The sequence below is a fragment of the Equus asinus genome, chromosome 1 (genome assembly GCF_041296235.1).
Source record: "Equus asinus isolate D_3611 breed Donkey chromosome 1, EquAss-T2T_v2, whole genome shotgun sequence".
NCBI lineage: Eukaryota > Metazoa > Chordata > Mammalia > Perissodactyla > Equidae > Equus > Equus asinus.
Window position 1 is genome coordinate 130,818,639 of NC_091790.1, and position 26,972 is coordinate 130,845,610.

General features: G+C 38.2%; 1 protein-coding gene across 2 annotated transcripts in view; it reads left to right on the forward strand.

The window, feature by feature from the left end:
* GRM3 (glutamate metabotropic receptor 3) overlaps positions 1–26,972 on the forward strand; it is a 226,271-nt gene that overhangs the window by 108,362 nt on the left and 90,937 nt on the right. Inside the window, exons 2-3 of one of the 2 annotated variants that reach the window (XM_044768047.2) lie at positions 8,074–8,175; positions 21,679–22,290. In XM_044768047.2, coding sequence (XP_044623982.1) covers positions 21,823–22,290 — 468 coding nt within the window. In that variant the 5' untranslated portion in view covers positions 8,074–8,175; positions 21,679–21,822. The remainder of the gene's footprint in view (positions 1–8,073; positions 8,176–21,678; positions 22,291–26,972) is intronic. The other variant, XM_014853373.3, reaches the window with a different exon arrangement.

The following is a 26,972-nucleotide window of genomic DNA, read 5'->3' on the forward strand; positions in this document are numbered from 1 at the left end:
CAAAGTGTATTTGACTTGGCAGGTGTGCTCAAAGCCCCCTGAAGGGAGTGGGAAGAATGCTCTATCTAGTTATTCACAGCTGCCTGGTAGGGTAGGATGGGGCATTGGCCCAAGGATAGAGAAAGAGCCTCTCTCATTTTTGCGATGGCCCACCTTAGAGAAGGCAGGCCTAGGTTTAGAACACTACCCTCCAGATCTGGAAACTGAACACCAGAAAATCTTACTACAGTCAGGAAGGTGAAAACAGTATAAACAGAAAGCTTCCCCAGACATCTGCAGACACCCTGGATCTGAGCTAACTGCCACTCACTCCATGACCTTGGAGAAGTCTCATGGCCTCGTTATGCCTCCCATTCCAACATGAAATGACTGCCTGCCTACAGAACTGCTCACCAAGAACTAAGGTTAAGAACTTGGATTTTTGTAGTGAAAAATTTTTTGGACAAAATATTCTATATCATCATTATAGTAAAATGTATACATACTCAGTTTTTTTGACATCATGACGAGGAGGAATTTTTAAAAGAAGGGCCACATTTCCAAAGTTTCTAAAAGAAATCTGTAGTTTTGCAAAAGCACGGGAACTTCATTAGTGTAAAGTTGGAGATAAAATATCTATGTGATTAAGTGAGTTCACTGAGGACAAAGGCCGTATCTGTCCCATTCACCTCTGTATCTTGAACACCTGATTAATATTGATGTAAGCGCACTGATTAATATTGATTTAAATAAGTGAATGATGGAGAGGACCAAATTAGAACTATATGATATGTCTAGTCTCATACTTAAAACAAAGTAGGCCCTCGATAATTATTTTTCTTTTTCCTTTTTTTCCCTCCCTTCCTTTTCTTCCAACGTTGACAAAAACACAAAGCTTCTTACAGGTAGGCATCAAACATTAAATACCCTTCAATAGTACTGAGTTCCTAAGCATATTTTTCTAATGTTTTCCTCATCTGACTCTTGTATCTTTATTTTATGACTAAGTCATTTGTGTCCCATCTTTGGGGAGAGGGGGTGAACAAATGAGAAAGAATGACAGGATGGGCCTAATGTATTCCCACCACTGGAAACCAGCAAATACATGATTAGTGGAGGGTCAGCCACGTACAGAAAAAAATATATTTTTGGAAGGATTTCAATAGAAATCTATGCTGAATTTGAGAGAAGAGAGAAATATTGTTAACTTAAATAGATAGGATGCTAGAATTCCAGAAATGTTTGTCCACAGTGAACTTAGAATTGAAAAAACAATATGCAAATTAAAGAATACCTTAAAGGTCATTCAGCCCAACACGTTTGTTCTACGGGTTGGAAAACTAAAGCTCTGAGACTCTCCAAGGCCACATAACTCATCAGAATCCAGCCTGGCCTTCATCACCTTTGTTTAACCTTCTAAGCCAGAATAAATTCCTAGCCTGATACATTTGCTAAGGCTGATGTCACAAGTCTTATATCACATTACTCACAGGGGATACTAGGCAAAGATTCTGTCGACTTTTAGTGATTCTGGGGTAAAGCAGACCATTTGGAATCAGCTTCTTTGAATAACGGGGTTGGCAAACATCACACAATTTTGGCCTGACAGAAACTGAAAGAAGCCAAGTGCCTCATACTGGCTTCAGATTCTAACATCAACGCTGTACTGATTTTGCAGATCAAGTACAGCAAAGAACATTGACATCTTTCAATGCGGACAACACCTTCAAGGAGGACTTTGGAGTCATAAACTTGGTTCTAGTCCCAGCTCTGATTTCAAGTGGCTTAATAATGTAGACAAGGCCACTCACTGCTCCAGGCCCTTGGAGGAGTTGGAAGAGACATTTTATAAGTTCACTTCCACATGTAAGTGTCCATGATTCCCTTATACATCCAATTACCCTTAGAAAAAATTTAAGTAGAGTGCCCTTGAGCCATGTGGTGAAAAGTTAGCTGCCACATGAGCTTAACTAAGTTTCAGTACACTCAACAAAACAATGTTTAATCCATAAAATGTGCCCTCCATTACAGCTTCTAAACCTTCATTAGGGGTTAAAAAGAAAGGATTTTAAAAGCCTTTATTTTAGGAGAAAATTGACAGGGGATTTCTTTTTTATATTTTAGGACATAAATTTTCTATGAGTCCATTTTATTTCATAAAAAAGGCTTTTAGATGGGCAATTGTGATATTTAATGTCTTTAATCTTCTATATAAATCAAAGCCTCTTTTCTCCTTAGAGGTTAGGTGTGTTCTCTGAGCTCCCACTCATTTGTCTATATCATTAGGTATTGAAGAGTTTTAGTCTGAACCATACTCAACAGAGCCCAGGTATAATCTCAACAGAAGTACACAAACAGATAAATGAAAACCTCAGGAAGACTCTGTTGGAATATCTTGGTACCATCAGCTTTGGTTGCTAGTTTAACTCTACCTGTTTCCTGCTTCTGCATCCCACACTAGTAAACATCCTAAATGATTAAGAGCTAAAAAATCAGCACAGTAAGTGTAACCATAATCAACTGTTTTTATTAATGATTTCTTCAAGACCATACCACAGTCCAGTAAACATGGAGTTGTTCAATGTGCTTGTTCTAAAAGCAGCTAATAGCAGGATGTAATTTGAAGCAGCTTTGGCTCACTTACAAAACCCTTGCTCTGTTAATTGTGATTTCACACCCCACTAAACAGCACAGCCTGGAGCTAATGTTTGTGTGAGGGAACAGTTAGCATTCTAGTTGGGTCCTCTTCACTGTTGTTTTTCCTGTGGCCCTGTGGTTAACTTCTTTCAAAAACTCAGTAGACTGAAATAGTTGCCTTCCTCAAGGAAACATTCTTTCTTTTTTTTCCTCACCTGGCAGTAGACAGCCTGTGGAAACACCTATTATTTTGCTTTTTGCTTTTGTTTTAAGCTTTCACTTTTTCACCATTGTTCCCAGAGCAGCAGCATGTGGCCAATGCACACTTTATGTTTCCTACAGCTGGCTGCCATCAAGCCCTGTGATTAAACAATAGAATACCTCTTTTTCTGCCACACCACTATCCCTGACTCTTTCTTTAACTAACTGCCCCCTGGGGAAATGACAATATTGTCTAAGGGAAGGAAAAAGTCAGCAGGAATTTCAAATCATCTGGGGAAAAGTAACAGGTCTCTATCTAGAAAAAGAACATGTGTTTGAAGAACCTAGTGCAGTGCGTTACACCCACAGATGTTCCCAAACATGCGCCACATGTAGATTATATTTCATCCAGGGCAAGTGTCCTGAACTAAATTTTAAAGCAAGACTCTAAAATAAGGATCCCCCTACCCATAGGACTCAAAGTTGTCATATGAAAATGAAGAGGATCAAGGGTCAGCCTGGATGATTTCTAAGGCTTTCCTACTAAAACATTTTATAAACTACAATTACTCAGATTTTAAAAACAAGTACATAAGCTTAATTGTGATGCAGAGGATAGTGGCTATTTGGAGAAAGGAGCAGTGGAACTAATGCGTAGAAGCATACTTTAGAGGTATACTGTGAAATTTTTCAAAGAATTAGGCTACTGTGCTGTTGTTCACTGGTTGTCATAAAGTCAACTCAAAATCCCAAAAAGAACCCTTATTACCTACTTTTGGCTCACTCATGTGGAAGATAGTGTCACTGTTCTTGACATCACACATGTCAAACTTCCAAAGCTCTAATAACACATTCCAGAAGAGTATTAGAGGGCAAACATTTAAGAATTTGTTTTGTATGGTAATAGCGTAAAAACAGACAAATAAACCAATAGTACAAAATCAAGAGCCAAAAAATAAACCCAAGCATATACTGTCAACTAATATTTTACAAAGAAGCCAAGAATACTCAATGGAGAAAAGATCATCTCTTCAACAAATGGTACTGGGATAATTGGATATTCACATGTAAAAGGATGAAACTGGACCTATATCTTACACCTTTCACAAAAACTAACTCGAAATGGATTAAAGACTTAAATGTAAGGCCTGAAACCGTGAAACTCCTAGAAGAAAACATAGGAACAAAGCTCATTGACATGGGTCTTGGTAACAATTTTTTGGCTATGACACCTATTAGAGCACAAGCAACAAAATCAAAAATACACAAATGAGACTATATTAAACCAAAAAGTTTCTGCATAGCAAAAGAAACCATAAACAAAGTGAAATGATGACCTACGGAACAGGAAACAGTATCTGATGTATGATATAATATATATTATATTATATCATATATCTGATAAAAGGTTAATATCAAAAACATGTAAAGAACTCATGCAACTCAATAGCAAAAAAAAAAAAAAAAAAGAAACACCACAACAAATAACCTAATTAAAAAATGGGCAAAGGATCTGAATGGACATTTCCTCCCAAAAATATACGAAAGGCCAACAGGTACATGAAACGATGCTCAAAATCACTATTCATTAGGGAAACCAATTTTAAACCACAATGAGATATCACCTCATGCCTATTAGAATGGCCATCATCAAAAAGACAAGGGATGATAAATGCTGGCATAGATGTGGAGAAAAGGGAACCCTGTACACTGCTGGTGGGACTGTAAATTGGTATAGCCACTTTGGAAAAGAGTATGGAGGATCCTCAAAAAACTAAAAAGAAAATTATCATATGATCCAGAAATTCCTCTTCTAGGAATATATTCAAAGGTAACAAAAACATTAACTCAAAAAGATATCTGCACCCCCATTTTCATAGCAGCATTACTCAAAATAGCCATGACCTGGAAACAAAGGGTCCATCAATGAATGAATGGATAAAGAAGTTTCGGTAAATATATGTATATGTATATATACAATGGAATATTATTCAACCATTAAAACTAGGAAATCCTACCATTTGCAACAACATGGATGGACCTTGAAGGCATTATGATAAGTGAATAAGTCAAAAAGAGAAAGACAAATAACGTATCATCTCACTTATATGTGGAATCAAAAATAAAAAAAAGAATCTCAAACTCACAGAAGAGATCAGACTTGTGGTTGTCGGGGGGGGCAGGAGGGATTGGAGGAAGCTAGTCAAAAGTCACAAATTTCAATTTATAAGATAAATAACTACTAGGGATGCAATGTACAACATGATGGAGATAGCTAACACTGCTCTATGATATATAGGAAAGTTAAGACAGTAGGTCCAAGAGTTCTCATCACAAGGAGAAAATTATATATTTCCTTTATTCTTTTCTTATTTCTTTTCTTTTCACTGTATCTATATGAGCAGATGGATGTTAGCTGACTGTATTGTGATAATCATTTCACAATATATGTAAATCAAACTGTCATGCTCTATGCCTTAAACTTGTACTTAAACTTGTACTTGTATGTCAATTATTTCTCAATAACACCGGGAAAAAAAGAATTGTTTTCAATTAACATGCAAGCATCAGTCAGATGCTAACATTCTAGCACAGGATTGTATGTAAAATCCATGCAACATCAGTAATATTTAAGGAAAGCCATATGCTCATTCTTTGTGCAGTTTTAACTAAGATATAAGGTGATGTTTCTCATTGAAAAAATCAGAGCTCACTTTCTAATTCTTACTACCACTGCAAGTTTTCTACCTAATGAAGAAATAATGTTTTTAAACAAAATCTGCTTTCCCCAGGGTATTCAGTTTTCCTTTGGGTGTCATGTGAAATACCATCCGTTGGGCAACATCTGTGTGTCCCACCACAGATCCTATAAAGTGGTAGCCCTCCTATTGTGAAATGGGTCACTGGTAGGCTGTAGAGGGGGATGCTTGGCTAGTTCAGCATCCATTCCACTGTGATAATTTTGCCTACAATTTCCCAGGAATTGCAGTTCAGGACTTTCAAAATTCCCCAAGGTTATTACTCCATATGTATGCTAAGCAGCAAAGTGTAAATGTCTTGTGCTAAGCCACCAGTTAAAGAAACATCTGGACAGTAGATGGAGTTGGCTTCAAAGATGGCTCCAATGAGAAGGCTAATGGATGCCAGGTGTGGAAACAAATTCATGTTCAAAGGTCTCCTCCCTGGTTAGAATCCTTTCCAGTGTCATGACATAGAGGAAAGGGTCTCCTGAAATGAAATTGGAACATATATAGACTTAAGACAAAACTTTTTGAGGCAATAATACTGTAGGAATTTCAGTGAAGCCAACACAAATGCGTTCAAGAAGGAGAAGCACCAGAAAGACAATCAAGCCACTGAAGGTGCCTTACATATCATGTTCTTCTTATCTGCCTTTCAGAGTCCTCTGGGACGTTTGGACACAATTCTCAAAGGCAGGAAGTAATAAAAGGAAGGCCAAAGAACCAGGAATCAGACAGATCTGTTCCACCACTCAGTGACTGAGGAGTCCTGAGCAAGTAGTACTTAAGTTTGCCCCTAAGCCAGTTTTACTCACCTATTTTCAACAGAAATCTTGGGAAAAGTAAATAAGCACAAATTGGGTATAAGTTCAAAAAAATGTTAATTTCTCTTTCATTCAGGAATGAAGGACCTAGTCAAAAAGAAAACTAGGATTTATTGTAAAGTGTGAAACAAAGGAGAAAATATTCATTTATTTAGTCACAAATAATTTTTTGCATACTTGCTTTGTGTTGCCTGGCAACACATTATCCATCACAAGGAAAGATCGTACTAACCTACACAGATCTGCTGGTTCTCACAGGTTTAACTATGATAACCGGTGCAAAGCTTGCCAGGTAGCATGTAAAGCTGTTTACTTTATGACCACTAGCATGCTTTTGCAGTACAGATTATGACCAAACATGGAACACGAGCTTTCTGTAGAATAATGCAACTTGGACAAGTCAAATGCTGTAGACTTTACTAGCCCCACAAGCTAACCAACTGAATTAACTTGTTCAGACTTAGAAAAATTTGCTGAGTTAAGAATGAAAAGCAAAAGCATAAAATATTATCTTTGTGTTTCCTAGGAACTAAAGAAAATGAGCTGTGAAAGAGAAAAGAAAAGAAGTGAATGGGTAAAGTGATTGAAAGTGGTGATGCTAAGACTAAATTTAGAGTGACAAGAAATATTTGAGTCTGTTCAAGTGACCAGAGGGAAAGAATACAAGTTACAGCAGTATCTTGAATAGACTGGAGTGGACAGAAGAAGGGTGTGTGAAATCCACATAGAAGAAGGTTGCAGCAATCAGAAACAAGACCAATAGAGACTGATGTAGCAACAGAGAAAAGAAAGCCAAATTTGGAGGCACTGTGATCAAAACAGCCACAAGATTTGGTGAAAGCTTGAGTATAGAGAAAATAATGTGTACCTAAAAGATGGGATAGGAAGGATAACTAAAATCAACTTTCTATATGATTATTTGTGAACAGTTAAATACGAGAATTTCGCTATAACCAGAAACATAAAGCCTGAGGAAGATAATAGAAGCAGATGCATAGGAGATATTCTCAGGACTGCTACCTCCTGACATTTTGATCTTGGGCATAAGTTTCCAGTTGTCTAAAATGGGACCCGGCATCACACAGGGCAGGATGGTCACTCTCAAAGATTAACCACATCTGGAAAGAGCAGCAGTGTCTGCAGCCCTTAGAAGTCCACCACGATGGTTTGCCTGTCCTACCTTGAAATGGTAATCTATCCTAACCTGTGTGGTAGAAGCAAACAATTATGGCAAGGAGGGGAGGAGTCTTCTGGTCCTTACCAGGTTTGTCACATTGGCATGTTCTGCCAAAATCAATTTGGGTTACACTTCATATTTAGCTTTAGATGGTTGTCAGAGTCCCAAGAAACCGTATTTTTACTATATTTAGCACAGATGCTGTCCTACTCATCCTTGGAACCTACCAGAAGCCCTGGCACATAATAGATACAATAAGTGATTTTTTTTTTTTAATTATTGAACAGAATTTCTTGAACACTGGAACATAATAAAGCCAAAGATCAATTCCATGGACTTTTCAGAACTCAAACTGTGAAAGCAGCAGCTGCCTCACTTCAGAAGGGTCTGAGGTTCACCTCCTCTCATTGGAGCTCCCTTTTCACCTTTCTGTTCCCACCCATCCTGAGCAGCTCAGTCACAGGTACCAATTGTCAGACTACTTGTGATTGATGTATTTGTCATTTACATTCAGATTCCTGGTTTCTGCTCGGATATAGGAAGGAAAACAAAGTGGCTGGCTCCCCATGATAATGAGAAGGAGGCCTCTGCATAGCCATCATTCACTCACAATGAGGTAAGGCACCTCATTTTACACCAGGGTCTCTCACCAGGTGATAAGGGATTCTCTCATCAGGGTTAGTGTCCTCAATAAGCCCACAGTTGCAAGTTTATGTCAATACCTCTGAGGCCAATTTGTCATATAAAACCACTTTTAAAAAGTATACAGCCACACTAGGCATTCTTTTTCACTTTATCGTTGCTTTTTCATTTTAAATATTCATTGAAGTGTAGTATACATACAGAAAAATACATCCATCATAACTGTTTGCCACTGGAAGAATTTTCACAAACTAAACACTCCTCAATGAAACAAGAATCTAGATCAATAAACAGAAAGTTACCAGCACTCTCGTGCATCCTTCCAGTCACTAACTTCACAGCCATCCAGACTTCCAACACCATGGATTACTTTTGCTTGGTTTTGGCTCTTTTATAAGGAGATTCATATAGCATGCACTCTTTTGTGTCTCACCTCCCTTTTATTGCCTGGAAAAACGGGCCTTTGTGTAACATTGGAGTGTCATGATTTCAAGCTGAAAACTTGTGTGTAGCATAAGGAAAGGAAAGCACACCTTAAGGCCATGTTATATTAGGGCTTTATGTTATATTTGGTCTTTTTTGAAACACAGATATAGTCAGAACCAGTTTAAAAAGTTCAAGCTATATAAGAGACATGTTAGTCCTGCTAGTTGAAAATCTAGGTCTCCAGTTATAGCTGTATGTTAGCAGCGTCCCACACTTGGATGTGTACTAAGAGAGGGATCAGTTCTCCCTGAAATACACGCACGGACTTGATGAGAAGGCAGAAGACAGCCCAGACTTGGCGTTGGCACAGTAGTGCCCATGGAATTTAAAGACTTATAATTGTTATAGCTACAAGGACCCAAACCCTCTGTAGCTGAGGCTCTTAATGCCTTGGGATAATGAAAATTAAGACAATTTGGCTGGCAGCATCCTAGTAAATGTTCTTCTCTGGGCAGAGGAGTCAGTTAATGTCCTAGTCCAGTCTGACGAAACAAGGGGTGCCCAGTCCCCTCTCAATAAAACTCAGTATGACAGGCAAGGATCAAGGGAGCAGGGATGAAAATACATTTTTCTGGAGAAACAGAATAAATTAATTTGCAGAGAGCACCGTGCACCTTTTTCTTAGGTGATCACTTTCCATCTTCTCCTGGCATCTTATGATCTTTAGCACTGATAAACACTGAACAATCCAGAATTTACTGGACACTGGACATCTTGGAGCTTAGGTCCCACCTTCTGTCATTCAGACAGCCAGTAATTCCCCAAGATCATGTGGTTCCTAAACATCAGCCCGGAGAAAGGCAGGATGCTAGAGGATTAGCCTCAGGTGGCTCTGTTCACTAAATGAGGAAATAAAGACGAGGTACAGTTATCTAATCCTGGAACAACAGGGGCTTTAGACAATAGGTGGTTATGGGGAGAGTTCAAAATATGCTCAATTTCTCTGGAGCCATTGACAAATTATCCTCACTACCAAGAATTTTGATAATAGCTAACAGCTATTGAGCTACTGTTATGTATTATTTCATTTAATCCTAAAAACAACTCCTTGATTTAGGTACTATTATTGTTTTCATTTTACATATATGTAAAATGAGAAACAGAGAGGTTATAAAGTCGATTCAAACATTTATTTGACTACAGAGTCTACACTGTAAAACAATGGGTTTCAAACATTTTTTTTTACCGTGACCCAGCGAGAAATTATTTTACATTGTACCCCAAAACATAACACTCATTGAGGCTGGCCCCATGGCCTAGTGGTTAAGTTCAGCACACTCCGCTTCAGTGGGCCAGGTTTGGTTCCTGAATGTGGACCTACACCACTTGTCAGCAGCCATGTTGTGGTGGCGACTCACATACAAAATAGAGGAAGACTGGCACAGATGTTAGCTCAGGGCAAATCTTCCTCAGCAAAACAAAACAAAATACGATCATACACACCAAAAAGAAAAGTTTTAGAAAATAATACTCAGCCCTACTACATGCCTTGGATCAGTGTTTTGGTATTTTCTATTTTAAACTCTTCTATTTACTTTTAAAATGCTCACTGTAATTCATGAACCTATTTCCTCACCTATGAATATCCTGTGATCTGCAGCTAAAAAGACACTGATCTAAGGCATTATGCTATATTGCTCTCCCAGCCTCTTCCTATTTGGTTCTATCAGTGGTGTGCTGGTAAATGTTTAACAGCCAGATCTTTGGGACTTGTGAGGGGATACTGATTATTAATATTTTCTGGTTTCTGCAATGTAAGTACTCCCACCATGGCCAGTTTGAAGCTACCAACATGATATCATTGAACACAGACTTGGGGAGAAATATATATAATTGGCTCTTGAGAGCTCATAACAGCCAACTAAAGCACACCAATAATTTTCCCCAAAACTTTTCAACAAAGTAGAACTGAAAAAGTATGTTTTAAATTTACATCAGTGACCAGAAGAGCTCCATCATGCTGGAGATAACTTGTCAATGGCATCAATTGCCTATTTGATGAGGTAAGGATTATTCTAGCCCAAAACCTCACAGTGTCTCATATATGCAAGTTGTTTCTATTTGAGTGTGGATTCATCAGTGCTGTAACATGAAGAATATCAATTAGGCCCTGATACTTAATTATCTGTACACTGAGGTATCTAAAATTCCATTATTTAAAATGTTTCCCTTCTCTTAAGCCAATGTTTTGGCCCATTAAAAATCTGACTATCCCTAAATGAGAAATTAACTTGCATTAATGTGCTAAAAACTGATGGCTTAATATATCATATGACTTTATTTGTGATAAGTAAGAGAATCGAGAAAATGAGAATTCTTATAAGAGTATGAAAGAAGGAATGTAGTTGCATTTCTAGGAAAATCCATCATAAATACAGTGACACAATGGGAACCATCATGCATCCTGGGGACATCTGAAATTCAGGACAGCATCAGGCATCTGTGGAAGGGCATAACTGGGTAGGAGGAAAGTTGCAGGATTAAATAAAATAATCTATATAGAACATTAATCATTGTTTCTGGTACAGGGTAGGTGTTCAATAAATGTTATTATCTTTAATAGAAAGGGGATGGGAAAAGAAGAGAGGTTCTATTCAGGATTCATTTAGCGACAAGTAACAAAACAGATTTCAAATTGACTTAAGCAGAAAGAAGAATTTATTGTCTCACATACTGGAAAATCTTAGCTAGATTAAATAGCACATATAATATTGTCAGGTCTCACTATTTCTCTGTCTCTAGGCTCCGCATCTCAGACAGACTCTTGCCTGGTGGAAGTAAGATGGCTGCTAGCAGCCCTGGGATTACATCTGTTCCTCTAAGTCACTCTAACAAAGAGAGGATGGTTTCTCCTCGTGGTTCTAAAAAGCATTCTCAAATTAACCCTGGTTGGAAATGGTTTGGTCACAGGCTTATCCTGGAACCAATTGCTGTGGCCTGGAACACATCACATTCTGATTAATCATATGTGTCACAAGCCACCTATGAAGCCAGGAATGGATTCATCTCACCTTATGAACACATATGTTGGTTCCCAAAGGAAAATTCTAAATAGTTTCCAGAAAAGTAGAAAATGGAAACTACAAGGGAAAATCCAGTTTTGTTCCAGCTGATGAGAATTTTGCTTAAAACTGAAACTTTCCCCAAATTTTCAACATTTTATTCAGCAAGTCAATTCAGGGGTGATATTCAAAAAGTTTAACAACTAGCATCAAGTTACAAAAATGGACAGCAACCATACCCTTGGAGCTGGAACCTAAAGACCCTGCTGTGCCAGAATTTAACACTTTTGTTGCTAGGTCATGAGGAAATTTGGGGAGGTGGTGGAGATATGCAACAGGAGGAACCAGAGCAGACAGGAAAGTGGAGGAATATTCAAAGTGGATGGAAGTATTTCAGTATTTTAATGACTAGTACAGCTGTACCAGTGTGTACCAGCTGGGTTTCAGCCTTGACTGAATCTACTAGAAGCTACCTAATAAAGAAGAATGTGCTATTGGCACAGAATCTTACTCAGAAGCATGGCCTCTGAATTATAAGATTGTTCTTTTAGCAGGAAGACTCTAAAAGGTACAAAAAGATTTTTCGCTAACAGGATCTAGGATAAACACAAACTTACACACACACACAGAAGTAAAATCAAACTATAAAGTGGACACAATGGTAATGGAACTCATCTTTTCTTACCATTTTTTGTGATAAATATAGTTTTCATGAACTCATCTTAACAATACCTAGTAGCTAAACTTAAAATAGTCTCCTATATTAACTCACACACTTAAACCATTTCTGATGCTCTTCGTTCCTTCCTATAGATTTGATTTTCTATCTTATGTCATTTCCTCTTATTTTGAAGTAATTTCTTTAGCATTTCTCATAGTCTATGACTGCTACTAATGAAATCTCACAGTTTTAGTTGCCTGAAAAATGTCTTTATTTCACCTTCATTCTTGAAGTATATTTTAACTGGAAATAGAATTTTGGGATGATTGACCAGTTTCTTCTCCAGAACTTTAAAGATGTCATTCAACTGGATTATGACCACTGTTGTTTCTGATGAAAAGCGAGCCCTCACTCATATTGTTACCCTGTACGTGAGTGCTGTTTTACTCTATTTTGAAACTTTTCGTATCTTTGGTTTTATCAATTTGGTTATGATTTTCCTACTTATGGTTTGATTTGTATATTCCTGCTCAGGTTTTGCTGAGCTTCTTGGTTTTGTAATCATGTTTATCACCAAATTAGAGGAATTTCCAGCCATTATTTCCTCAAATGTTTTTTTTTCTTCCATTCTCTCTCTTCTCCTTCTAAAACTCAAATTACATATGTGTTAGACCACTTAATATTGTCCAACTGAAGCTTTTTGCAATTTTTTTTTCTCTGGTCAGATTGGATAATTTTTCATCTATCTTCAAGTCTACTGGCTATTTTACCATCTCAACTCTGCTGTGCACTCCCCTCCAGGGAAATTTTTATTTTAGATATTGTGCTTTTGAGTTCTAGAATTTTTTCATAGTTTTTTTTATAGTTTCCATTCTCTGCTGAGATTCTTCATCTATTCATTTATTTCTTAAGTCTTTGAACATATTTATAATAGTCTGTTTAAAGTTCTTGTCTGCTAAATTCAAAATGTGGATCATTTCAGGGCCCATTTCTAATGAATGCTTTCTCTCTTTACTCTGGATCATGTTTTCTTTTTTCTTGTATGTCAAACAATTTTTTGTTGTATACTGGTTGTTGCAGAATTATATTGTAGGCAGTCTCAATTATGTCATCTTCCTTTAAGAGTTTTCAGTTTTGCCCTAGCAGGCAGTTCAATAAGTAGTGGACCATTTTAGTTTTGTTAGGCTTAGTTTTATTCTTTGTTAGGGCAGGTCTATTTTGGATGTAGTCCTGTGACATGTCCCTTATTCCAGAAATTGGCTGTTACTCATAGAGGATAGGTATTCTGGGAATTAAATAAAAGTATAATGTGCCTAGTGTGGTCTCTCCATTCCAGCTGGGCTGGAACTCCAACATCTCTCTGACATGCATGACCTCTAATATTGACATTTCTCTCTCAACCTTGTTGCAGGCAGGTGATCTCTGCCAGGCGTCACTGAGTCTCACCCTGTATATAGCCAGTCTAATCCTTGAACCACACAGAGCTTATGCTCACCATCTCTATGTAGCTCTCTGCCCCACAAATTGCAACCACTTCATAAGCCAAGTACTCTAATCTCTGCCTCTTGAGGTCACACCCGACTACCACTGCTCCAAGGCAGAAATTTGCTCCCATGCAGAATGTTGGAGAATTCATAGGATAATCACAGGACTTCCCTCATGTGTTTCTTTCTCTCAAGGATCAGTTTGCCTTATCTGTTTTGTCCAGGTTTGTGGCTATTTTCAGCAGGGGGGCAAGTCCAATACCAGTTACTATGACGTGGCCAGAAGCAGAAGCCAGCTACAGATACTCTAAAGACTTTAGCACTAAACAAGGATGGTGCTGTTTCAAACATTTTACCATTTATGTATTGAGGAAAATTTGAGAGATGGGGGAGATATTTTGTGGAAACATGTATATGTGTTCTCTTTTGTAAGAACATATTGATTGGGCAATAATAATGAGTCATTCTAAATTCTAATTCTATATTTATTTCTCACTACTACCTTGAACAATTTGTGTTACTTTCTCTTTCTCTCTCTACTTAGCAATAGATAATCTAATTCTTTCTCAAAGGAAGCAATAAGAGTTCATTCACTGTGCAAAATAATTTGACATTACACAAGAGAAAAGACTGTCTACACACAGGACATTATTAATAATAGCCAGTTGATGGATCATATTACTAACTTGTTAGTGATATTACTAACAGGTAATATTCTCTGGGAACAGTACTCCTCCATTTCTTCCCTTTCACCATTTGTCCAAAGCTGGAGGGAGAGCTTTTGAAAAACCCAGTTTCTGTACTCAGTTCATGCTGACAAACCCGTAACTTCTCTTAGACTTGGGAGCTTCTAAGAGGAAAGGGACAATGGTAGATTGTGGGGAGTTTGGGGAGACTCCAATCCCAAGGCTTTGTAAGGTGGTTAGGAACCTGAGGATGAAAAACAGCTGAAATGACAACACACACACACACGGGAAAATACTGTGCGCTTTGGTGTTCAGAAAAATAAAGATTTACTACTTTGAAGGGAAATGAATAAATCTTTCAAATATTCCATATTGAATGACCCAACCAAGTTAATATTATAAATTGGAAGTAAGTTATCGCAATTACCCTGAGGACCAAAGTTTGGTACAACTGTAAATCTGTTTGCCTACCTTATAAAAATATTTTCCTCTAAATTCAGAAGATAACATGGGCCGGTCCAGTGGCACAGAGGTTAAGTTTGCACATTCTGCATCAACAGCCCAGGGTTCACCAGTTCGGATCCCAGGTGTGGACATGGCACTGCTTGGCAAGCCATGCTGTGGAAGGCGTCCCACATATAAAGCAGAGGAAGATGGGCACGGATGTTAGCTTAAGGCCAGTCTTCCTCAGCAAAAAGAGGAGGATTGGCAGCATGTTAGCCCAGGGCTAATCTTCAAAATCATAAAATAATACAATAAATAAGTAAATAAATTCAGAAGACAACAGAAACAGGAGATAAGATTTTTGTTTTGGGGAGCGTGGGGGTGGGACATCCAAGGCCAAATAGTGAAGTGGGCATTTCTCCTTTTGGCATCATCAACATCTCTTTCTGACTCTATTATTCGAATTGGCAGTGACCCTCTTCAGTGTAGTCACCTAGGGTCCTTGGCCTTCTTTTACCCTCTCTATGAATAAAACAGGCTCATAGGAAAGGGTTTGACCAATTCATTTCCACTACTCAACCTAATTTTTTGGTTATTTGAAATGTTATATACATTGTGGAATTTCAAACTTCCTCAGACTAGAGAAATTTGAAGAAAGCAAAACTCTCCTCCCTAATCTCAAATCTTAATACATAGGCCTAGCCTCTACATTTCTGCTTTGCCAATCACGTTTTCAAGGAACTTAACCTGTTATTTCGTGTGTTGCTCTCCATTCCTCCTGATCTTTCTCAGATCAACAATGAGTATGTATCCTACTTTTTCTAATTTCTCCAAAATGCTCTCAACTTTTCCAGTTTTACCTATACTTCTTCCTTAAAAATTAGCAAAGAAATAGGAAAGATCAAAGCTATTTGGGCCGAATTTCTCCAATGCCAAAGTTGAATCTTGAGCTACTACAACATCATTTTGAAAAATAAAAACAGGTCTTTTCAGTGATCTTCTTCATTTTCTGAATGGAATTTCCAAATTATTTTTCCAATCTCCTGACCAATCCCTCAAAAACTTACGTGCTACTTGGGATTTATCATTTAACCAACACTTGACAACTACATGTGAAGCACTGCAGAAAATACAACAATGTCTAAGGCATTGTCTTTGATATCCAGTAGCTTACAGATTAATGGGGAAGAAAGAACAATTGCTAAATTTCACTTTTATAAAACTATGCAAACAAATTTAAAACAAAATATGACCGTTATAATAAACACAGCACCAACTATATGGGAATTCAGCACATGGAGGGCTAATGTGGAAGACTACAAGGAGGAGAAATTTTAAGCTAGATCTGCTAAAAATGACTGGGTTTTAAAAAGCCAGCTACTCATAATAATTTCTTAAAAGCTTCTGAAAAAAAATACCTTTGTTCTCTAATAAGAGTAAAGAAATTAGAATTATGCAATGATACATCCTGCTATTAAAAAATACCAGTACAGCTACAACCTCAGTTTACCCAACTGAAATCGGCAGTCTAAGAACAAGGGCCATGTCTTTTGTCACCTGTAATTCTGGCAGCTGAAAAATTTATAGTAAAATTGCATATGCTGACACTAAGCCTAAATTTTCTCCAGATTGGTTGGGTGTGCAGTCTTTGAGCACTCTCAGAAGCTCTTCAGCAACTTGAGGGTTTATTTCTAGGAAAGAGTGAGCATGGTTTCTGGTATTACATCTCCCCTGGATAAACTACTTATTCATTGAGTCAAACTGGATTTCATTTCTGACACCAAGTCCCTGGGCAAAGTCGAGAGGGGAAGGAAAATACTCATTAGCATATGCAGAGTATAGAAATGCTTCCTGCCCACATATTCCAGGAGTTATATTCACAGAAAACCTCTGAGATTCTATTAATGCACCAATTAATAAAACATTGGTGAGCAGGTTGCCTGCAGAGAGGGCTACACATGCTTGTTTATAGTTGACACATCACTCATCATCCCTGAATGGAGAACTTTGCAGAGTTGCAATTCTCTGGCTGCATATGAATGTGGCTGCAGTGGGGAGTCTGTTTATCAGAGGAATGTGCTACTGACTGATTTATAATCAAAGGAACCTGAAAAGAAGTGGTTGGTGCCCTTTCCCACAATCCGATAAGCTGTTACATACAGATAAGCAGTTGCATTGAATTAAGCATGTTTTGTCTGTTTTTCAATGTTAAATTTTAATTTCCTGTTCTTTTAATTTCTTAGGGCTTCATTGTAAATAATGCTAAGTGTTTTGAAATATGCATGGCCCTACAGCCTTAATCATAAATTCTGCTTTAAGGAAAAGGTAAATAGGAAATATTAATACAGTGTATTTAGACTTTACTCTAATTGATTTTTAATTTGTAATTCTCCAAGATGACATTAAATGTTACTTAAAGATGCCCTGTCAGAAGGCTTAAAGGAAAAACATTTTACATGACATTGTTGTCAGTCAACTTGTTTTTAAGATCTGTATATCTAATTTTTAAACATATGTAATATATGTAATAGATTGCTTTTTGAGTCAAGCATTTAATATCAATCACCATGTTAAAAGAAATCCATGGTAAACCTATTTTTAAGATTTTCACAAATGATGGAGATAGTAGAAAAAGATGAGTCCTTTTCCATCATTCTCTATATAAAAATATCTAAGTATTTAGTGTGGTATTTAATGGCAGGGATAATGTTCATTTGTTTACAATTACAGTTTATATCTTGGGTATCCAGCTCATGGCCTAGCACACATATAGTAGGTGTTCAATAAATATTTGATGAATGAATGCATCTCTGAAGCTTTGAAATAGGATAAAATGCATGTTCCTGATTTAGTATTCTCCTGATGTAAAACTTAAGGAAATGTAGGTCAACTTGGGGCCACATCTCTCCTGGCTTCATGGGGACCACCTCAGGTGCAAATTCCAAATACAAAGGCAGCATTTCCTCCTGCATGTATATAAAATAATTCCTATCGGTCAATCTATTGACAGTACTGTCATCAAAGAGCATAATAGGATAAGAGCATTTGGGATGATTAGGTAGGGAACGAAATAAAACAACTGACTTCTCTACTTTAATTTCCATTTCCTATACCATAAATAAAATAGTAAAGAATTGTTTGCAATAATTGTTGTGGATATCAATATTCTTTCAAGAAATATTTGTTGATTATCTTCCTGATTGCAGATACTATGCCAGGCCCTGGATACACAGAGATAAATAAAATGTAGCCCCTACTTGTGGAACAGGTAGACAGGTATACACTATTATTTTCAGTACAATCTGATGTTTCATTTGAGGTCTTGTTTGACTAAGAGCATTTTCTTAAGAGAGAATTAAGCTTTCCATAAACTATAAGGTCATTTTACTCTTTGAGTAGCCAAACTTTCCTCATATTCAAGAGATATCTACATTTTTTCAGATACATGGTAAGACTGTGTTGATGACCTTCTTTTAATTAACTATTCTCTTTTATTAGCCACATAAAACAATTATTTTATAGAGCAAATTTCTGCTTCTTTATCATTAGCAATAATGATCACAGTACCTTTTCCTTCCACGGCAGTTTTGCTTCAAAGGGAATTGCACACAAAGATCAAAGAGAGGCCAGAAATTGATATGAAACAAAAAAAATTCTACTACAGTATCAAATTCTTTAAAAATTATTATTATTAGACTTTCTGGTCCCCTGTGGCAGATCTCCCAGAGAGGCTCTGGGTTAACACTGAGCATTCCAGTGACTGCTGCCGTCATTGCTGAGATTCACACCTAAATAAACAGAACAAAGTCCAGACGACTTGCGTGTCTCAAGAAAACAACCCATCACTTGCTCCACATGAAAGGAACAGAAAGCATGTGGAAAGCCAGATTTTAAAGGGCGCTGCTAACATGAGAAGGGAGAAATGTCAAAAATGTTGAAGTAAACATTGGACTAGTTCCCGTCTCAATTTTTTTGTTGCATTTTTTTTCTTCATACCTTAAAAACCCTAAGTGTTGTGCCACTTTTTTTATTCCCAAGGAGCAGACAAGGAAACAAACATGAATTATAATGGTAATAACAAATATTTCTTGAACTAGCTACAGCAGGAATATAAAGCAGAAAGTAAACAATTTGCCTGGGGAAGAAAGACAGGAAAGAATTCTTGGCCTTTCCTAGTAGTGACTGTTGAGTCTTAAATGATAAGTGGGTGTTTACAAGGCAAATGAGTGTAGAAGGTCATTCCCAGCAAAGGGAACAACATGAGCAGAAGCAAGGGATCATCAAAATTCTAGGTGTCCTCTGAAGTGAACATATAGTCTAATATGGCTAATGCATAGATTTGAAGGCAGAGGTGGGATGAAGTTTGTGGACATGGTGAACAGTAAGACTTGAGGGCTAGCCAGCAACAAGATCATGGAGCACAAAGTAGTCAATTCTTCAACCTAGAGGCAAGGGAAATCGCTATAGACTGACAGAAGATGGCCGCTCTGATCAGCAATTAAGATTATGCATTAGAGGGGCAGGCCCCGTGGCTGAGTGGTTAAGTTCGCACGCTCTGCTGCAGGCAGCCCAGTGTTTCGTTGGTTCGAATCCTGGGTGCGGACCTGGCACTGATCATCAAGCCATGCTGAGGCAGCGTCCCACATGCCACAACTAGAAGGACCCACAACGAAGAACATACAACCATGTACCGGGGGGCTTTGGGGAGAAAAAGGAAAAAAAATAAAACCTTTTAAAAAAAAAAAAAAAGATTATGGATTAGAGCACTTCCTCCAATGGGACACCATTCAGATTGATTATATTTATTAATGTATGCGAGAGCACACGGGAGGTGTGTGGCATCCTTTTTGAGTCAAGGAGCAGCCAGGAGAGCCCCCTCCTTCATAAAACCCCACCAATACACAATCATACACAAAAGCAGGAGAGCAGACAAGCTCACTCACCACACATGCAGGGGGCATGCAACTGTACCCTGTCAGGAGAAGCCTCCAGGAGTCCCTGCTATTGCTTCTCTCTATATTGATTCTGAATATAATAAGCTTACCTCATCTCCTGGGAAAGGGGGGCAAGCAGAGTGAGTGTGCTGACCACTGTTTTCTCTAGTGCTAGGGAGCTGGATGTCAAGAGCACAACAGTAGGTTCATTGCTTCATGCATGCAGGCAACTGGACAGCTCCACACCAGGGTTTTAGAAAGTACCCTGGGAAGATCCCAGCCTAATGTCAAAAGTATGATCCTCACACCAGGGCTTTGCCTGATTCCTAAAAGAAGAACATGTTTTAGCCTATAATGTAAAAAGAAGCTTAATTTTTGGAACTAAGTTACAACCTACTGTGCAAACCCCAGCACCAGCACTCACTATACTCCTCAAACGTGAGAGCCACATCAGGAGTTGCCTAACACTGGCTGGAGGAGGCAGCCACCAACAATCATACTTTTTTCCATCATCTATATGGTACAGGTTATACAATAATAAATTTTAAAATTTTATACTTGAGGAAAGTCATCCTTACCTAATTAACAAAAATGTGTTTTGGGGACTGGCAGCAGCTCCTAGGAATCTACTGCTATTGTCCTGTTAGAGATAACAAGAGCCTGGTATAGTGGCGGTAAAAAAGAGGAGGTGACTTTGAGAGATGTTAAACAGGTAGACTCTTCAGAAACTTAGAGGCAAACTGGAAGAAAATATGAGGGAGTGAAATGGGAAGGCCTCCATTGTACAGGTTTCTGGCTTGAGAGCCTGAGTACAGAGAAGATCCATTGACAGAGATAAGGGACAGTGTATGACTTTGAGGTGTAGACCTTGAGGTGTCAGAGGGATGTGTCGGTAGAATTGTGAAGCAGGCAGTTAACCTAGGAGTCATTCAAGTGGTAGGTGAAACTATGAACTCTAGCCCAAGAATGGGGTGGAAGTGGAGGGGTGTTTGACAATGGAATTTTAGATGTAGTCAGAAATGAAGCATGAGAATAGAAACCTAGGAAGTTGGAACAGGTAGAAATAGTTAAGATTTCAATTAAGGTCAAGTAAAATGAGGACTATAGTGGGGTTTTTTATTGAATTTAGAAACTAGGAGATGAGTAGTAGCTTTTTCCAAAGCCATTTTGTTAGAGCAATGGAGCCAGAATCTTGACTGCAGTGAGCTGAGAGCATCTGGGATGAGAGGAAGGGGGAATGTGCCACAGACAATTCATTTGAAGAGGTCGCCTATGAAGGGAGGACAGGGCTGTGGTGGTAGAAATGCAGAAATGGTGACAGAGTTAGAACTGTGTTTTGTTTCCAAATGGAAATGGAAGAGTGGATGTAAAGGGGTTGTTTGTAAATGCAGCTCAAAGAGTAGGGATGAAAACTCATAACCATGTTCCTGGTCTACCGATATCAATGTAAATCACTCAGTAGAGAGAGTACTGAACTTAGTATCAGAAAAACCAGAGGCTGAATGCTACCTCCATTCAAGGTACACTTCATCAGGTCACTTTACCTCTTTAGTCCTCGGTGTTCATTTCTGGGAGACAGGACCACTAAGATCTATACTACAATGTGTTGTAAGGACTAGATGAGAATACTTGTGGGAGAGTGCCTGGTGCAGTGGTGCAGTACATGTTCAGTAAATGGGAATTCGAGTCATTATCCCATCAAAGGTCTGAATGGGGACCATGAATGTAATCACTGTTGATTTCTTCACCATTTTTGTTCATATAATTTTTATCTCTTTAGGAATTTGGTGACAGGCTCTGTTAGTCTGTTCCTCCCTTATATGAAGGACAGACCAAAGATCCAGTCTGGAAATGAGAGAGGAAGACTAGTGAGCGACATTGGCTCCATTCATTGATATCTCCCAGAGGTGCAGAAACTGGATTCATGAAGATGTTGACAAGACTCCAAGTTCTTACCTTAGCTTTGTTTTCAAAAGGATTTTTACTCTCTTTAGCGGACCATAACTTTCTGAGGAGGGAGATTAAAATAGAAGGTGACCTTGTTTTAGGGGGCCTATTTCCTATTAATGAAAAAGGCACTGGAACTGAAGAATGTGGGCGAATCAATGAAGACCGAGGGATCCAACGCCTGGAAGCCATGTTATTTGCTATTGATGAAATCAACAAAGACAACTACTTGCTACCAGGAGTGAAGTTGGGTGTTCACATTTTGGATACATGCTCAAGGGACACCTATGCATTAGAGCAATCACTGGAATTTGTCAGGGCGTCTTTGACTAAAGTGGATGAAGCTGAGTATATGTGTCCTGATGGATCCTATGCCATTCAAGAAAACATCCCACTGCTCATTGCAGGGGTCATTGGCGGCTCTTACAGCAGTGTTTCCATACAGGTAAGATTGGCCAGTGCTATTGCTAAAATGCTCTGTCTCTGGTTTTATGTCTTAGGAGAACAAAAGGAGAATATCCTAATAACTTCACTAATAGATGATGTGAACAATTACATTGTTCATTTCTGTGGGTATCTGATAATGTAAGTTTGTATACAGAACAGTTCTTTAGTAATGAAAATTGTTTAGAAGTATATCAGATAGCTACTGAAGCATAACAACTTACCCCAAAATTCAGTGACTTAAAACAACTATTATTTATTATTATAGTCTACAAATCTGAATATTGGCTGGAGTGAGGTGATCAAAGCTAGTTTTATCTGGGTCTCTGATCCAGGTTGTCCCTTACCCTCCACCTGGAATCAGCAGGCTAGCCCGGGAAGGTTCTTACCAGAGTGATGGCACAGGTGCAAAAGAATGCAAACTTTACTGCACAGGGCCCTCCCAAGCTGCTGCTTCCATCACATCTGGTAACATCCCATCTGCCAAAGCAGCTCACCAGGCTCAGCCCAGAGTCAAGGAGCAGGGAAATATGTGCTATACACAGTACAAGTGCTGCAAAGTTACATGGCAAAGGGTATGGATACATGGGGGAGTAATAATCTGAAGCTACCAATACAATCAACCACAAGATGGTACAGTACCACTGAGCTCTATTTTTTTCACACTAATTTTTACTAAAGCATCATTTTGTTCACAGATAAATGATAAAAAGTTTCTCATGGTATAAACCTGGAAATGTATGCAGAGAAGCTAGATAATTACTACCAAAAAAAACCAAAAAAACAAAAAGAAGAAGAAGGAACAATTTAGCATGCAACTTAAACTAGATGAAAAGCTGATAACTGGCTCTCATAATTTTGTTAGGGAAAGCAGGAACATACTATTGAAACTCTTGCAATGCCCACTTACAGGGTCACAGAATTTGAGAGATGGAAAATACTGAGGGATCATCAAACTCAACCTTCTCATCTTCCCAAGCCCCAGACAAATTGATATCATGCAAACCCTCTTTGGTAGGTAGCACAAGAACTCAGATAGATCTTTTGTACTTTTGCGCTCTTTCAACTGTCCCATAAGATTTCTATAAGTTACTTGAAGTTCAACATTTTTCTGGTGAGACCACTAATGTCACAGTAATAAAAGTCCATGATTCTAAAAGTTATATACTTTGCCTCATATCAAATTACTATAATCAAAGTCCCAAGCACTAAAGGAAGTCATATAATACTCAGGCTGTCTGTCTATGTCACAAACCACTTAAATTGGCTCTATTTGCATTGGAATAACCTTATCTCTATATGCCAGATTCATGGCATTTAAAATTCTACGTACAATTCTGTGCTGTTCTAAATGAGCTATTTCAAATTTCTTTCCTTCTTCAGAGCACACACTCATATTATGAGTAATTAGGATAACTGGATTTTCATAAACACCCTTTGAGTTCATTAGATGGATAGAAAATATTGCACATCCCCAAGCACATCATGTTAATTTTTCCACTATCTGTATTCTTGGATCAGGAGAGATGGAATTTGCTATTTGAGAAGAGAGAATTAAAAATACGTATCTGTCATACTTCAAAAATTTTGCCAGATGAGGGCTAAACATTTCATAAATATTTATATTATATCCACTATTACCACCAACAAAGGATTGCATATATGCCTTTCTGATCTCAGTTTCTCCCAGTGTAGTAAATAGCACTCTACAGCAGATGTGTAAATATCTATTTATCCAAAGTAATTAACAAACCGTGCCAGACAAATATTTTTTTAATTTAATTTTACTCTTCTATTACCTATATACTCCTCAAAAGAGTTTGGATTGTTTTAGAAAAAAAAATGTGGGCTATTAAAACTCCATACTTGTTTACAAGGAAAGAAGCCACTTCTTAATCAGCAAAGAATCTGTTTTATTATTTCATTCATTTGGTCCATATCACCATAAAGTCACAAATGCTGATAGGGTTTTTGTCTTCACAGTATGAATAAAGAAACCAAAACTATCATGCTTTACTGAAAATAGTATAGAATTTAGCATCAGAAAGACTTGGGTTTGAATTCCAACTCCACCATTTACTAGCTTATCTATAAAATAAAGAAAACAGCATCTACTTTAAAAAATTGTTGAGAGGATAAATTGAGAAAATCTGTGGGAAACACATCACCAAAAAACTAATAGATTGAATAAATGGTAACTATAATGTCCCTAAAGTTATAGAAAGTCAGTGGAAGAGCCACATCTAAAACCAACTCCTCGGTCTTCCCATGAAGAGGCTGTCCCATGAAGTCATTGCTGCTCCCTCCCCCACGTGTTTCTTCAGCAAGTCAGCCTGTATAAAGCTCCTTCTGTGTGTCCTGTACTGATGCAGGGGTTAGAGAGACCACTAAAGTAGTAGAGAACACAGGCTTGACCTCAAGGAACTTGAAATTTGGCAATGGGTACAATACTACCATGAAATAACTGACTACAAATCAGAATATGTTCACGTGGTTCACGAGGTAACAATGACCTACAGAAAGATTTTGAGAATGACTAATAGAATAGAAAGTTGTATTTGAGAAAGACTAATTGGGCCACAGTGTGAATGAGACGCTGTCTGAAGAGGCTGATCAGAAACTTGTGGTAGGTGTCCACGTACAAGAGGACAAAGACCTTGACAGGAGTAAGGGGGTGAGCTGGAGAGGAAGGGAGGGAGAGGGCTTCACTCCTTCCTCTGTGGCCCCCAGGTGTCCTGACTGCTCAAGCTCAGGCCACACTCTGGTCTAGGCCGAGGTAAGCTGGGAGGTGGAGCAATGTGTCTATACACTGACTTCGAGGCAGCCTTCCAAGGAACCTTTCCCTACAGGGTCCTGCTTTCAGCTAGGCATCATGAACGAAAAGAGGTCTTAGGAGGCTCTTATATGGCTAGGAATTTAAGCGTCATTTTTTAAATACTTATCTGTCTTTTAATAAGAATTCTAAAAAATTGTCAAAAGCAATCCAAAGCAATAAATTCCTAATGGTGAATTTAAGGCACTTTTGTACATTAATGACGGAAACGTCTTAGCAGAAAGGATGTTTTGAGGTACCTCTCACACTCACCTACTTCTCCTGGACTGATTCTGATCATATAGTCTGGCATCTGGTAACCATGGTAACAGCGTGTAGCAGGTAGCCACAAAGATCCACGCATGTCAGTCAACTCTGCCATTCATTTTTGACTTCTTATGACTTCCTGAATATTTACTGGAAAGCGTCTTTGCTTGAACTGAGCAGGAGAAAGAAAGAAGGTGAAGAAAGAAGTAGAAGAAATGTACTAGTAGAAATCCACCACACAATTTTAAAAATTCCTATCATGTAACTGTAGCATCCATTTCCAAACCAGAGCACAGAGTTTTCAGTCACAAAATTGCCTGGTGACAGAGAGCATTTTAGAGAATTATAATATTTGAGCATCTTCCCTTTTGTGGTTAGGTCAGTTTAGATCTTATAATCTCCCCATTTGGGCCTGTATTGCTTTATTGGCAGGATGACTTGAGGAGGCACTTTCCCTTCAGCTTTCTCTTCTTTCATTATCTTCCCATGAAAGGAGAAGAATTCTCTCCGGGGGTCAGCAGAGGAGACACCCCTTGCTGTGTTGGTTCATACAATAGGCATTGTTTGCAGACAGTGAAAACTGCATTAAAGGGGAAATTCTATTTTTTTTTATTGAGGTAACATTGGCATATAACATTATATAAATTTCAGGTGTACATAATTATATTTCAATTTCTGTGTAGATTACATCATGTTCACCACCCAAAGACGAATTACCATCCATCGCCATATGCATGTGTCCTGTCACCCCTTTTGCCCTCCTCCTTCCCGGCTTCTCCAAAGAAGAAATTATTAATGATTTGCTGGGTTAAGCTGTATCACCACTGATAAAGACTTGGATAATTATTTTCCCAAAGCTTTTATTAAGTAAGACAAACCACTCTGTGGGGGTCCCTTTTATAAAGCAACAGTATTGATTTCTTAATTTGGTAATCAATGAAAGCTAGCATCAAAATCCTTTTTTATTAGCAAATATACATGGGGGTCTATTCACCTCCTCTGGTGAACAAGTTCCTTTTCAAAGCATTTTTAAGACTGTATTCTGCTCCCCTTTATAAGCCTGCAAAAATCCACCCACTTCAGGGAAAATAGTATTTATTCCAGAAGAAAATCAAGCCAGTTGGCTTTAGCTAGGCAGTTGTCTACATGGTACTTCTTGTGAAGCGGTTTTTATGATTTTGAATTTTCAGATAGACTGTAATTTGAGCTCCTAAGTTGACCAGTCAAAATGTCCCTTGAAATGTTCCAAAAACATCTCTCACTCTTTTCCGAGGATGTCTCATTTCCTCAGTCTTTCTTGACTAGCCGAAGCAAATTTTAGCTGGAATATGACAAGTATAAGTTGACCCACTTATGGTTGTGTCCATGAGTGTTAAAATGACCTCAGCAACAAGTGAGGATTTAGATTAGATGGCATCGAAAAGCTAAGCTCATAGAAAGGGCAGAGAGAGACTTAAAAGGAACTTCCTACCTCTTTGCCATCCCTAGTATAATCAGACTCTTTTAGAAACTTTTGAGCAATATCCACATCCTAGGAAGCCTCTAATCCTGGAAGATGGTCACCATAGCATTGTTTATCATGACATGGATTTGGACATGCCATG